Genomic DNA, 12,036 nt, shown 5'->3' on the forward strand with positions numbered 1-12,036 from the left:
ATTCCACACAATAAAACCTGTCGGCATGAAAGCCGATCTCCCGTCGTACGGAATTCTGTTCGTACCATCGCACTCTTCGCGAGGAATAGTCAGTTATTGCCCTATACAACTGCGTGTAATGAATATGAACAATAATGTTGGGCACTTTGTCTATCCCGCTGCCGGCTAACTCAATTAAGCCAGAAGTGTCTCCCTTGCCTCCCGCTTGCCTAGCCTGGCCGCTTTCCTTTCCAGAAATTGCATTTCTCGTATCCCTCATATTGTACCGGGTTAGTTAAAAGGTACAATTAGATCGTTGTTAAAATTTCGTCTAGATTTGGTACAAAAAAAATAATCAAATACCCGGGGTACTTACAGTGCATACATTATGAGAGTTGTGTGTTTTTGTTTGCATTCCGACCGCAGGTATTGTGGTCAATGCAAACATGACTCCTCGTGAAAAAAAGGTGTCAGTTTTGTTGCCAGATAAAAGGGTAACAAAAACAATGATCATATTTTGCTCCTGGCAAAGGAGGTTCCAATGGTGTACTTACAACGACTTCATGTAACCCGGGGGTTGCCCGAATATAGGAGGCAATGCTGTTCCACAAAGCGATTGTTGGGTTTATCTTCTTGGTTCTTTCGGTAAAGTCACGTAGAATGGAAATAATAAAATAATAAAAAGAAAACATAATAAAAATGATTATTTATTATTTTATTATTTCCATTCTACGTGACTTTACCGAAAGAACCAAGAAGATGAATCCCTGCAGTCACGAAAGCTTTAAATCGAAAGTTGTTGGGTTTATTCAATTGCCTGCTCAAACAACGGAGAGTGAACCGCCAGACGGACGCTTTTGTCCGTCACGGGGGGTCGTTTGGCCATACTTCACCATGCATGATCGGTACGAGTGGAAGGGCGCCCAGGTCCAGTTCAGATATCACTCCGTCACCGCTGCCATCGACGGTATTTATTGAATAACAACAATAATGTTCAGGCCTTTGTCAATCCACTGCTGGATGAAGGCTTCCCATGCTTTCGTGACTGCAGGGATTAATCTTCTTGGTTCTTTCGGTAAAGTCACGTAGAAGGAAAATAATAAAAAAATAAAAATAAAACATAATAAAATAAAATAATTCTCACGACGTTTCGGCCACAACGCAAGCAGCCGTCTTCAGGTGGAGAACAGGTCTGCTGGAGAGGCACAGAGAGAAGAACAAAGCTGTGCACGTGTCGTTCCTCGACCTTGAAAAGGCATTTGACAGGGTCCCCCACGACCTCATCTGGCACTCGCTTCGATCCCATGGAGTCTCTGAAACCTACGTGCATTGGGTGCAACTCCTATACAAGAACGTCACCAGTGCAGTCAGGTGTGCAGTGGGCATATCACCGCCATTTCCCATCAGCGTTGGAGTGCACCAAGGATCGGCCCTGTCACCACTCCTGTTTATCCTGTGCATGGACACGATCACTGCCGACCTGCACACGCTCCTTCCATGGTCAATTCTCTACGCGGATGACGTCCTCCTCTCAGATGAAGAGAGAGGAGAAGTGGAAAGACAAACGCGCCTGTGCAAGGAACGTTTGGACGAAAACGGGATGAGGTTCAACATCAAAAAGACGGAGTATATGGAGTGTGGCCCCCAAACCGACGGCACCATCAGTATTGACGGAGAAGATCTGAAGAAAGTGACGGACTTTAAGTACCTGGGCTCCACCATCAGCTCAGATGGTAGCATCACGACTGATGTGAGGTCACGAGTCAATGCGGCGTGGATGAAATGGAGGCAAGTCACCGGAGTCCTCTGTGATCGGAAAATGCCGGATAGGCTGAAGGGAAAAATATACAAGACCATCGTCCGACCGGTGGCACTCTATGGATCCGAGTGCTGGCCAGCCACAACTGTACACGAACAAGCTCTCCACACCATGGAGATGAGGATGCTCAGATGGAGCCTCGGGCTCACTCGATGGGATCGTGTCAGGAACGAAGACGTTCGGAAGCGACTTGGTGTGGCCCCCATTGCGGACAAGATGCTTGAGGCAAGGCTTCGGTTGTACGGCCATGTGATGCGAAGTGAAGAGTCATCGGTGGCCAAGACTGCCGTGCGTATTGAGCCAGAGGGCCGCCGTCCACACGGACGTCCGAAGAAGCGATGGATGGACCGAATAAAGGAAGACATGAAGACGGTCAACGCATCCCCTGAAGATGCCCTGGACCGAGCCAAATGGAGAAGACAATGCCGAAAAGCGGACCCTGCGCCACAGCGGGAACAACGCTAGGAAGAAGATTCTTTTCCTTCTACGTGACTTTACCGAAAGAACCAAGAAGATGCTTCCCATGCTGCGTGGGTCATGGGGGTTGGATGACCATTGCTTCAAACCACGCTGGTCACTGCAGGTTTGCTTAAAGGGGAGGGGGTGGGGGCGGTGCAGGACCGGGTTTCCAATATCAAACATCACCTGCGGGGTTATCCGCGTCTCGAAGTCGAACTCAGGTCGCTGAATTTCGCAGCGCCGCTGTGCCAACCGCTGTTCCCGCCGCTCCACCCCCGGCATGTAAACGATTATTAGAATGTTTTTCTTCCAGTACAAGTTTTGCCAGACCTTGGTGGTTCGGGCGGCTTATCTAACGCCGGACGCCGCGAGTTTTGAGCGCGTTATGAGCCCGGCTGTCAAGCGCATTAGCTGCGTCATGCGCAAAAATCCCGGCAGCCTTTAAAAGGGGGTAGCCTCTTCTGTCAAGCAGCAAGGTGCACGGCACGGGGGCAAGGCTGGGCTCTGTATCAATAATCAGGAGGGCAGACTCCACACTTCTTTCACCAAAATGACCCCGCAGTTTTACCGAATTAAGTTGACATGAGGGCGGAGCGGGTGACTCAGCGGATAGCGGCCTTCCACACAAACGTAACTCACGGCAGCACACACATCAAGTTTCAACCTTCAGGATTCCATCAGCAGAGTCATGTTCGTTAAATGAATACCGCCGCTGGGTTGCCAGATGTTATTGGCAAGCGCACGGAGGATCTGTCTACCTCAAGGGGATCCTAAGTCCACACAAAAAAGGCTGATGATGCGCTGTCGGGAGCGATATTAAATTAATTATCCCCCCCCCCTATAATGATTCGCACCAACGCATAACGAGTTTTAAGTTCAACAATCAGTGTTAATATGGCAGGGTGGTGCATCGGTAACACTTGCGCCTCACAGCATCAAGGGCCCGTGTTCGATTCCTTGACCTCGGGTGCCTTTCTGTATGTTCTCAACATGTTCTCCCCGTGTTCTGAATGGGTTTCTCCCAGGTCCTCTGGTTTTGCTCGCATAGCGACAAAAAACGAAAAAAAAAACGTACAATGTAACTGGCATTGGCCCTAACATCCCAAATGCCGAAAAACAAAATCAGTAAAATTACTCAATTGGGATTCAAGTACACATAGCAGCGACGACATCGTCCCCTAACTGTGAAACCATAACAAGATCACCATTGGAACCTCATTTGCCAGTAAAACATATAATTGGAGCCTAGTCTCACATGGTGTTGGACCAGATTATGCCAAAACACCATGTGAGACTAGGCTCTAAGGAAAGCTGTCTCGGGTGTGGACCAATCAACAAGACAGTGCATACATTATCAGAGTTATGTTTTTTGTTTGCATTATGACTGCAGGTATTGTGGTCTATGCAAACATGACTCGTCGTAAAAAAAGGTGTCAGTTTTGTTGCCAGATAAAAGGGTTAAAAACCAATTATCATAACAGGATCCTCATAAAAAAAATAGTTGAGATATAGTAACGCTTTCCTGTGTAAACAATCATAATATTAATAAAACAAGGAAGCAGTCACGAAATAGCAATTAGTTATTAACAACGGCATGTACATGACAATGGTGTTTAATAGAGTGTTGTAATAGGGTGTGTAGGGTTATTATTACTGTGCATGATTGCGTGAAATTGGTCAGCACTTTATGAGCTGAACAAAGGCATCCTAACCAGGCGAAGGGTTTTCCGTATCAGATGCATGACCGTGTAGTACAGAAATCACCGGGCCGATACACCTTCACGCACGCAATTCAGAACCTTCGCCGAATCCTACACGGAACCCTCATCCAATACGGGAACTCTTTTTCCTTCCACTACAGAACCATCATCTCATTTACCTGTGTGCCAGTCAATGCAGGAGAATATGATATGATACAGAACTCTCCTGTCATCCGATAGAGAACCCTCATCTAAACCCATACAGAACCCTCATCTAAACCCATACAGAACCCTCATCTAAACCCATACAGAACCCTAATCTAAACCCAGACAGAACCCTCGTCTTAACCCATACAGAACCCTCATCTAAACCCATACAGAACCCTCATCTAAACCCATACAGAACCCTCATCTCAACCGACACAGAACTCTCATCTCATCCGCGTGTTTTTATATGTGGAGGGAAAAACCGGAGGACCCGGAGAAAAAGCCACGCGACCACAGGGAGAGAGACAAGCAAACTCAAAATATACAGCTGGCGTCCGGTTCGGGATCGAACCCACGACGTCCTGTACACCAGGCGAGGTAGTTAACATCTCCTAGCCACCGTGATAATGATGAGAGAGAGAGACAAGCAAACTCTAAATATACAGCAGCAGCAGGCGTCCGGCTCGGTATCGAACCCACGACGTCCTGCATAGCAGGCAAGGGAGACAATATCTCACCACCGCTGCCGCTACGGGACAATGCCCTCACTAGACAACCTCAAGGACAACAAACACCGAGTTCAAGCACTTGCAACGAGACCGCAGAATGTATTTAATTAACACGGCGTGACGAGACAGCAAGGGCTCATTTAGAGAATCATTAAGCACTATTTAGCGTTTATTACATTATTATTTATATTGCATATTTACATTGCATTACATCACGGTTCTGTAAATTGGATTGGAAACGCACGAGCTGAGAATTCCGCCAAGATTGAAGTCAAGGTTCTGTGCCAGATGTGTGCAGGGTTTCTCCCGTGGGTGGGTTGAGGTCTGCATCACACGTGGACTGCGGCTCTCTTACCGAATGCGCCAAAACCCTCACTCGCAGCGTGAGGATATTCTCAGACGGCGACCTTGAATAGTGACGAGTAATCACCATTGCACAACGCTCGACCGCGCACATTGAGACGGCTTTCAATTATTCTACGTGAAAGAGGTGTTCGGCCGAGGACAAACTAGCCACTTGTCACGGGAACGTGGAATTTCCACCAGCAGCAACACTGACGGAGTGCTGCCGTGTGACTACCCACTCGCCTCTAGCCTCCGTCTCCAAGTCGGCATTGCCCATTTCAAACGAGCGCATCATCTTCACCGGTGGAAATTCCGCATTATTACGGCAGCGTCCAACCTCTTTCTTAGCACGGCCGTCAATTAACTTTAACGAATGTAAAGAAATGATGACCGAAATATCGGACCACCCCACACCGAAACCATGATGTGAATTCGCCATCTGATTCTTTGCCGAGTGCCTTTAACCACAGGGCCACGGCGGCTGGCTCTGTCCGCGTCGCTCCCCCGCACTGTGGTTTATTGGGCCGCGAGCCAATCGCGCGTCAACGGCGGCTCAACTACCGTAAAAAAAATAAACTGCAGAAATTCCAGACAAATGAATTTTGGGGAGCCGTGCATTCTGGTTTCGAGCCGCAGAGTGTGACGTGTGGACAGATGCGGCAATCCTAATTGGTACAGGCTGTTACCTACGTACATACGCACGTGTCTATACACACACAAATAGATACATACGCACATGTCTATAGATACTTAAACCCATGGAATAAAATTATAAAAACTGAAAAATTACCTGGAAATCACTCGATTGGGATTACACGCAGGAACAGCGGCAGCGGCAGCACCGCTCCCTTACTGTGAAAAACTGGGCAGGACCCTCCAGAAAAAAAAGAGTCTTGAGACTCGGTGGGGCCAGCCTGGGTAAACAAGTGTGATCATTTGCAATTGTGATTTGTAACTTTTGATCCTTATGCCCCCCTCCCCTCACCCCCGAGGGTATTGACAGCTCACATTTCAACATGCAACTTTATTGAGGGGTTGTGTTGTTGTTGTCTCCGTGTGGTCTGAGACTTTTTATGTTGCTGCCCATGCTTGCATTTCTTGTTGAAAAATCGGCAGGATTTGATGTATTATAGCAATTTCTACTTATAAGACTTCTTAGTGACTTCCTTACCTTTCCTATACTTTGCACCCTGAATCACTATCCAACCAGCTCCGAGCTCTACCGCCGACCTCAAGTGTGTTAGCTCACAATAAACCAACACTGCCACTGAATATATCATCAACGATAGCCAACCAAATACGACCCATAGCCATAACCACCACTCGTGAATCACACACACTACGCCAACCCCTAACCAAACTGCCCTAGAAGCTCTACCCCGAACCCAAACTCCACTAGCTAACTGAACACGGGTCTTCCTCCCAATCCATAGGCAAACAGTTGCCCTACCGCTAACAACACGAGTCAATAAAACACGAACTCTAACCCTCGCCGCACTCGTACTAGCACTAGCACTGTCCCCAAACCGAATGCTACCTCTCGGTGTTTTTTCCGGCAGTCTTAAACATTTCCTTTGTCCGCTCTTCACCTTCAGCGCCCACCGTGCTGCATCCACCGCAATCCAGCCCCCACTCCGCTCCGCTGTGCGCCCGATCCATTCCGACTTTTCACTTTGACCAGTGCCCGCCACTCTGCCATGAGCAAAACGGCAACGTACCGCTCACTCACATCTGCTCCCTTCCAAGAGGCGGGGGGTTGACGCTAGACGCTGGGTGGGTTGGTGGGGGGGGGGGTATCCTGTGAGGAATTGGGAGAAACGCAGGAAGAATTAATGACTTACTCCGTCTAATTAGTTGCGGCAGACGGGACACCGACGGCTTGTGACATTTTGCTGCGGACCGGCAAAAACACGCGAGGCTGCGTTGCACAACCACGTGCGTGACCCCTCCCCCCCCATCCCCTCCCCCCCCGACCTTTGGCGGCGATCGATTCTCTTCCATTTTGTCGCGACCGCAATAACCGGGGTTCACTGGCGCAGTGGCACGGCTGGCGAGTGTGCAGGCGGTGCAACTGCATCGCGGCCCACGGGCTGGAAGGATCCTCCAGACGACGCACGAGGGTGGGGGGGGGGGGGGAGGCAGTGGGGGGAGGTGGAGGGGGAGCTAGGGGGGTCGGGGGGGGGGCGTCCCATTTAATTCCTTGCTCCAGGGACCCGGCACTGCAATGGCATCGTCTCGGGCATTCGGTGCGGCCATTCATGGGCAAGCTCAACGCAGCCGAGTGTCAGCCAAGTGTCATCCCGGTTGGCAGTTAAACGGAACTAATTGGGGGGGGGCATGGTGGAAAGGCGGGGGGGGGGGTACCAGTACAAGATGGGATGCCTCCCGTCTCAACCCCCACCCCCCCCCATCTCGTGAATCTCAGCACCCCCGCAAAACTCCTCGTACCCGCGGAGAGAAAACCCCCCATGCCGCGATCAGTAGAAGCACACCGTGTGCAGAATCAGCTTCCCGCTCTTCTCCTCAAAGTCCTGCACGAGTTCGTCAATCTCATTGTCCAGGTCTTCGGTCAGCTGGATCTGCAGCTCGCGGATGAGACGGCACAAACAAACAACAGAGAGACAAAGATCCCACCCCGTGTAGCCTGTAACAGACTGTTGGGGCAAGTGCTGTTAGCGAGTAGCAGAAGCACCTATGAAGGCCCGCACGGCACACGAGGGGGTGGGTGGCCAGCACCACGCCCTGTGGTGATGTTTACACATCGCACCAGGTGCTCTGCTTTTTGTTGTTTAGTTTGTTGTCCTTCCTCCGCACCTCCAATTAGCACAGTTGGCTACGTACGGTGCGAAAGAAGTTCGACATTCATGCATACATTCATTTGAGGCTGAGTCGACCTAGGGGAGGACCAGGACCGGTTCAGATATTCGTCACTCGTGTTGACCACGAGCAGGAATCGAACTTGGGTCACCGAGTTCGTAGCGCAGCGTGCTAACCATTGCGCCACCGCTCCCCACACACACACACAAACACACGCGTGCACAAGTGAAGTCAAGGGGACATGGTGGTGGCAGAGGAGCGATGATAATGAAGGTTATGGCTGTGTTCGGCGGTTAAATGAGGTGAAGATGCTGAGGTCAAGAGGTTACAATGGGCCTGGACTGCCAATCCTACAACACCTTGCCAATGATTCCTTTCCGCTAGATTGCGTAGCTGTTACGCGTCCAACACATCCTTCAACGGCCACTTTTACAGTTACCGCCACAGCAGAGGTCGCAAACGGGTTTTGATTCCTTACCCGTACCCGAACCCGGCCGCACCAGGGTCGCAAATGGGTACCCGTACCCGTTCCCTACCCGTACCCGTACCCTACCCGAAATGAGTGACAAACGGTTACTCACCAGTGACTCACGGCCTACCGGTACCCGTACCCGGCCGCACCAGGGTCGCAAACGGCTACCCGTACCCGGCCGGGTACGGGTAGCCGGGTATCGGGTAGGGTACGGGTATCGGGTACCCGGTTGCGACCTCTGCGCCAGTCAGCAACCACCAACACCACCGTCACTCTGGGTGCCACTCCAATGCCCTCCTCCTCCACCCTGCACACGTGGCCCCCGAACCAATCGCAACCACCTCCTCCTCCCGATGAAATCTACACTGCTTTTCATGCCACGTGCAATTCCACAAACCGAAAGAAATTGCAAACAGCGCAAAATTACCACCGTTAAATCGTGAAGCACCGAGCACTTCGCTGCGAGCCTCAGGACCCACATTTAACCGCGGTCCGGCTCTCCGCTAAAGTAAACAGTAACGACGGTGCTGTTGTCAAACGTTTCGTGAGAAGCCCTTCTTACGCTCGTGGGGCACGGCGGCGGGGGGGGGGGGGGATATCGTGAGGAGCGCTGAATGTCGCCCCGTGATTTATTTAAAGTTCCGCGCAGCGAGCGTTCGTGGAACGTGTCACGGCCCCGTGCCGTGTTGATGCCGAACGATGCTCCACTTTTATTAACGCGCGGGAGCCTCCCCGTGTCAAGCGCAAGTTAATGGGTAGACGTGATGAGAAGATGACTTCGGAGTGATAACGTTGCTGTTTGCATGGGAAATTAAGCGGTGCGTGAGGGCAAATATTCGATTTATTTTTCTGATAAGTTACAGCCCTTTGTTAATTCACTGCTGGGTGGAGGCTTCCGCCATGGTTTGCTGGTTATGGGGGATGTTTCACCATACTTCTTCACACTAGTGCGCTTTGGTCAAGGTCGGGGGCCCAGGACCAATTCAGATACCGCTCGCTAACTCGGCTAGCCGCGGCTGGGAGTTGAACTTAAGTCGTAAGGTTCAGAGCGCAGTGTGCTAAACAGTGCAACCACGACTTCATACACATATACCTCGCCCGTGTCACTGTGCGACGCTGCGTGTGTTGGCACGTGCAGTCGCCCGGGTTACTGTGCAGTCGCCCGCGTTACCATGCTATGTCGCCCGTGTGTTACCGAGGAGCGCACTCACGCATTGGCAGAGCTCACAGATGAGGAAGGCGCCGAGCGTCGCGTCCTCGTGGTTGTCCTGCACGTCCACGTTGATGACGTGCACCGGCTGGAAGCTCTCCTGCTCACGGCCGCTCAGGTCTGCTCGACAGAACGCTGACAGATTGGTTGTGGGAACGGGATCTCCCCGTTTATAGCGGAGGAATCCGATGAGCTATGAAGTGCTTTTTCACAGATGTCCAAAGGAGGTCAGAACGTTACAACAAACGATACGCAAACACGATAGGAGTGCACAGTATAGGGAAGGTAAACAAAGCACTGTAACAAAAGATTTTTTATATTCTAGATTTGAAGTTTTCGCGACTGATAAATCAGCAGTTGTCCTGCTGTATCGGTTCCGCCTGATGACGGTCGCTTGTGTTGCAATGGAAAGGTCGTGATTTAATTTAATTTATTTTATACCTACGTGACTTTACCAAAAGAACCAAAGAGTATTTTTTATATGACCAGGTAAAGCCAACTGAGCTGTATTATTACCTTCTCTTTAATAAGCGACCTGCCCGCAAATGATCGCTCAACCAAGCGGCTTATGACGTGGAAATTTATAGCAGCAAAAATAATATAAATACATCTTCTTGGTTCTTTCGGTAAAGTCATGTAGAAGGGAAATAATAAAATAATAAAAATTAAACATAATAAAATACAATTCTCACGACGTTTCGGCCACAACGCAAGCAGCCGTCCTCAGGTGAAGAACAGGGCTGTCGGAAAGACAGCGTCATTCAGACGCTGTTTGTTCATTCAGACGCTGTCTTTCCGACAGTCCTGCTCTTCACCTGAGGACGGCTGCTTGCGTTGTGGCCGAAACGTCGTGAGAATTGTATTTTATTATGTTTTATTTTTTATTATTTTATTATTTCCCTTCTACGTGACTTTACCGAAAGAACCAAGAAGATGAATCCCTGCAGTGACGAAAGCTTTAAATCGAAATATAAATACATTTTCTCAAGTAACGAGGACGCCTGGGGTGGTGGGCTCTGTGAGGCCCAGTCGAGTCAAGTTCATGCACGGATTTATTTTTAAATATTTTTTTTATTGAAGCGCAATGAGAAGCCCTGTACGGAGCACAGACCGTGACGCAGCGAGGGTGTACAGAAACTTTGCTGACGCAGGTTCCGAACGCTGTGCTCCAGGGTTTAGAGAGTTGATGTGTTTAACCCGGTGAGATCCCATCGGGATAAGTCTCATTGCCAGAATCAACTGCCTACCGACCACGGACATTTCAATAAAGTATCACCGATGGTATTTCAAACATATTATCATTATGTATGCAGGAAAGCGTCGCTGCCAAGAGAGGTGAGCATCGTGTGGTGCTCGGTTTAATCTAATTCCAATTTCTCATCTAATTATATTTAAAGGGCGGTGTTTGAAGTAGCTTACAAATCGGTGACACCAAATTGAACGATGCAGTTGACAGGGGCGTGCTACAAGGATTGAGAAATGAGTGACAGCGATAGCGGGGCACTTAGGCACGTTGAACTTCTTTCGCACCCTACGTAGCCAACCGTGCTCATCGGAGGTGCGGGGGAAGGACAACAAACTAAACACAAAAGGCGAGGGAAGAGATCGGGCGATGAAGAAGAGGTGAGGTTTTTGAGAGAAATGGAAGGCGATTAAGGGGGACTGTTTAATGTGCAACTGAAGTTCACGACGGGGAGATGCTTCGATATTTTGAAAATGTAAAGAATGTAAAGCGAGAGAGAGGACACAATACAAGTTTTTTTGGGTTAGATCACGTAAATATGTGAATGTGTCGTTAAACCCGCCACCACCAGACACAGCCAACTAGTAAGGTTTGTCACGTAAACAGAACGTGCCAATTCGTTACTACACCGGTTTGTTGGAGAGCAAAGCCACAACATTTACAATCTGAGTACGACGTTTCGCCAGTAAATACAACCAGCATCATCAGGCGACGGCCAGATTTGGGGAGAAATCCTCCTGTTTCGTTTCTTAAATAGAGGGGTAGATGTGATGACGTTGTAGATTTGCTCTCCAACATACCGGTGTGCTGTACACTACTGTGTTGGGCGGTGGCGGGTTAAACGACGACACATTTATATATTCATGAGATCTAACTAAAAAAAAACCTGTATTATGGATGATATTGGTCGCAAAAGTCTCCTACGTGTCAAACCGAGAGAGGACAATGACATGGTCTCTTACCTTCCACGACCTGGTCGTAAACCCGTTCCTCACACGTCAGGATCAGGTCAAACCTAACGTACGACACGCACATCCCAGTGTCAAACATGTGGAGCGCATGAGATTTTGGAAAAAAAAACTAGTGCCGACCCTCCGCTAGGTCGACTCAGCCTTTAATGAGTACCGAGTGTGGTGTGTTAAACATCAGCATTGTGAAGAGATGGCTGGGTATAGCACCCTCTAGCCAATCTGTGTAAGGCCATAACATTTGTATCGTTTTGTGGATAGATACACAGATGTGTGTATGTGTTTATCTCTGTGTGTGCATAGCTACG

The 12,036-nt window shown here is 49.5% G+C and overlaps 1 protein-coding gene across 3 annotated transcripts in view; it reads right to left on the reverse strand.

Moving 5' to 3' along the window:
* Positions 1-1,126: 1,126 nt before the first annotated feature.
* SSU72 (SSU72 homolog, RNA polymerase II CTD phosphatase) overlaps positions 1,127-12,036 on the reverse strand; it is a 54,509-nt gene continuing 43,599 nt past the window's right edge. The window contains exons 4-7 of one of the 3 annotated variants that reach the window (XM_061568097.1): positions 11,723-11,775; positions 9,519-9,637; positions 7,511-7,597; positions 1,127-6,816 (exon numbers count right to left, since the gene is read on the reverse strand). In XM_061568097.1, the coding sequence (XP_061424081.1) occupies positions 6,781-6,816; positions 7,511-7,597; positions 9,519-9,637; positions 11,723-11,775 (295 nt within the window). In that variant the 3' untranslated portion in view covers positions 1,127-6,780. Of the gene's footprint in view, positions 7,598-9,518; positions 9,653-11,722; positions 11,776-12,036 lie in introns of all 3 variants that reach the window. The other 2 variants (XM_061568098.1, XM_061568099.1) reach the window with 2 other exon arrangements.

This window comes from Lethenteron reissneri, chromosome 40 (genome assembly GCF_015708825.2).
Source record: "Lethenteron reissneri isolate LAM-NWPU_2019-01 chromosome 40, ASM1570882v1, whole genome shotgun sequence".
NCBI lineage: Eukaryota > Metazoa > Chordata > Hyperoartia > Petromyzontiformes > Petromyzontidae > Lethenteron > Lethenteron reissneri.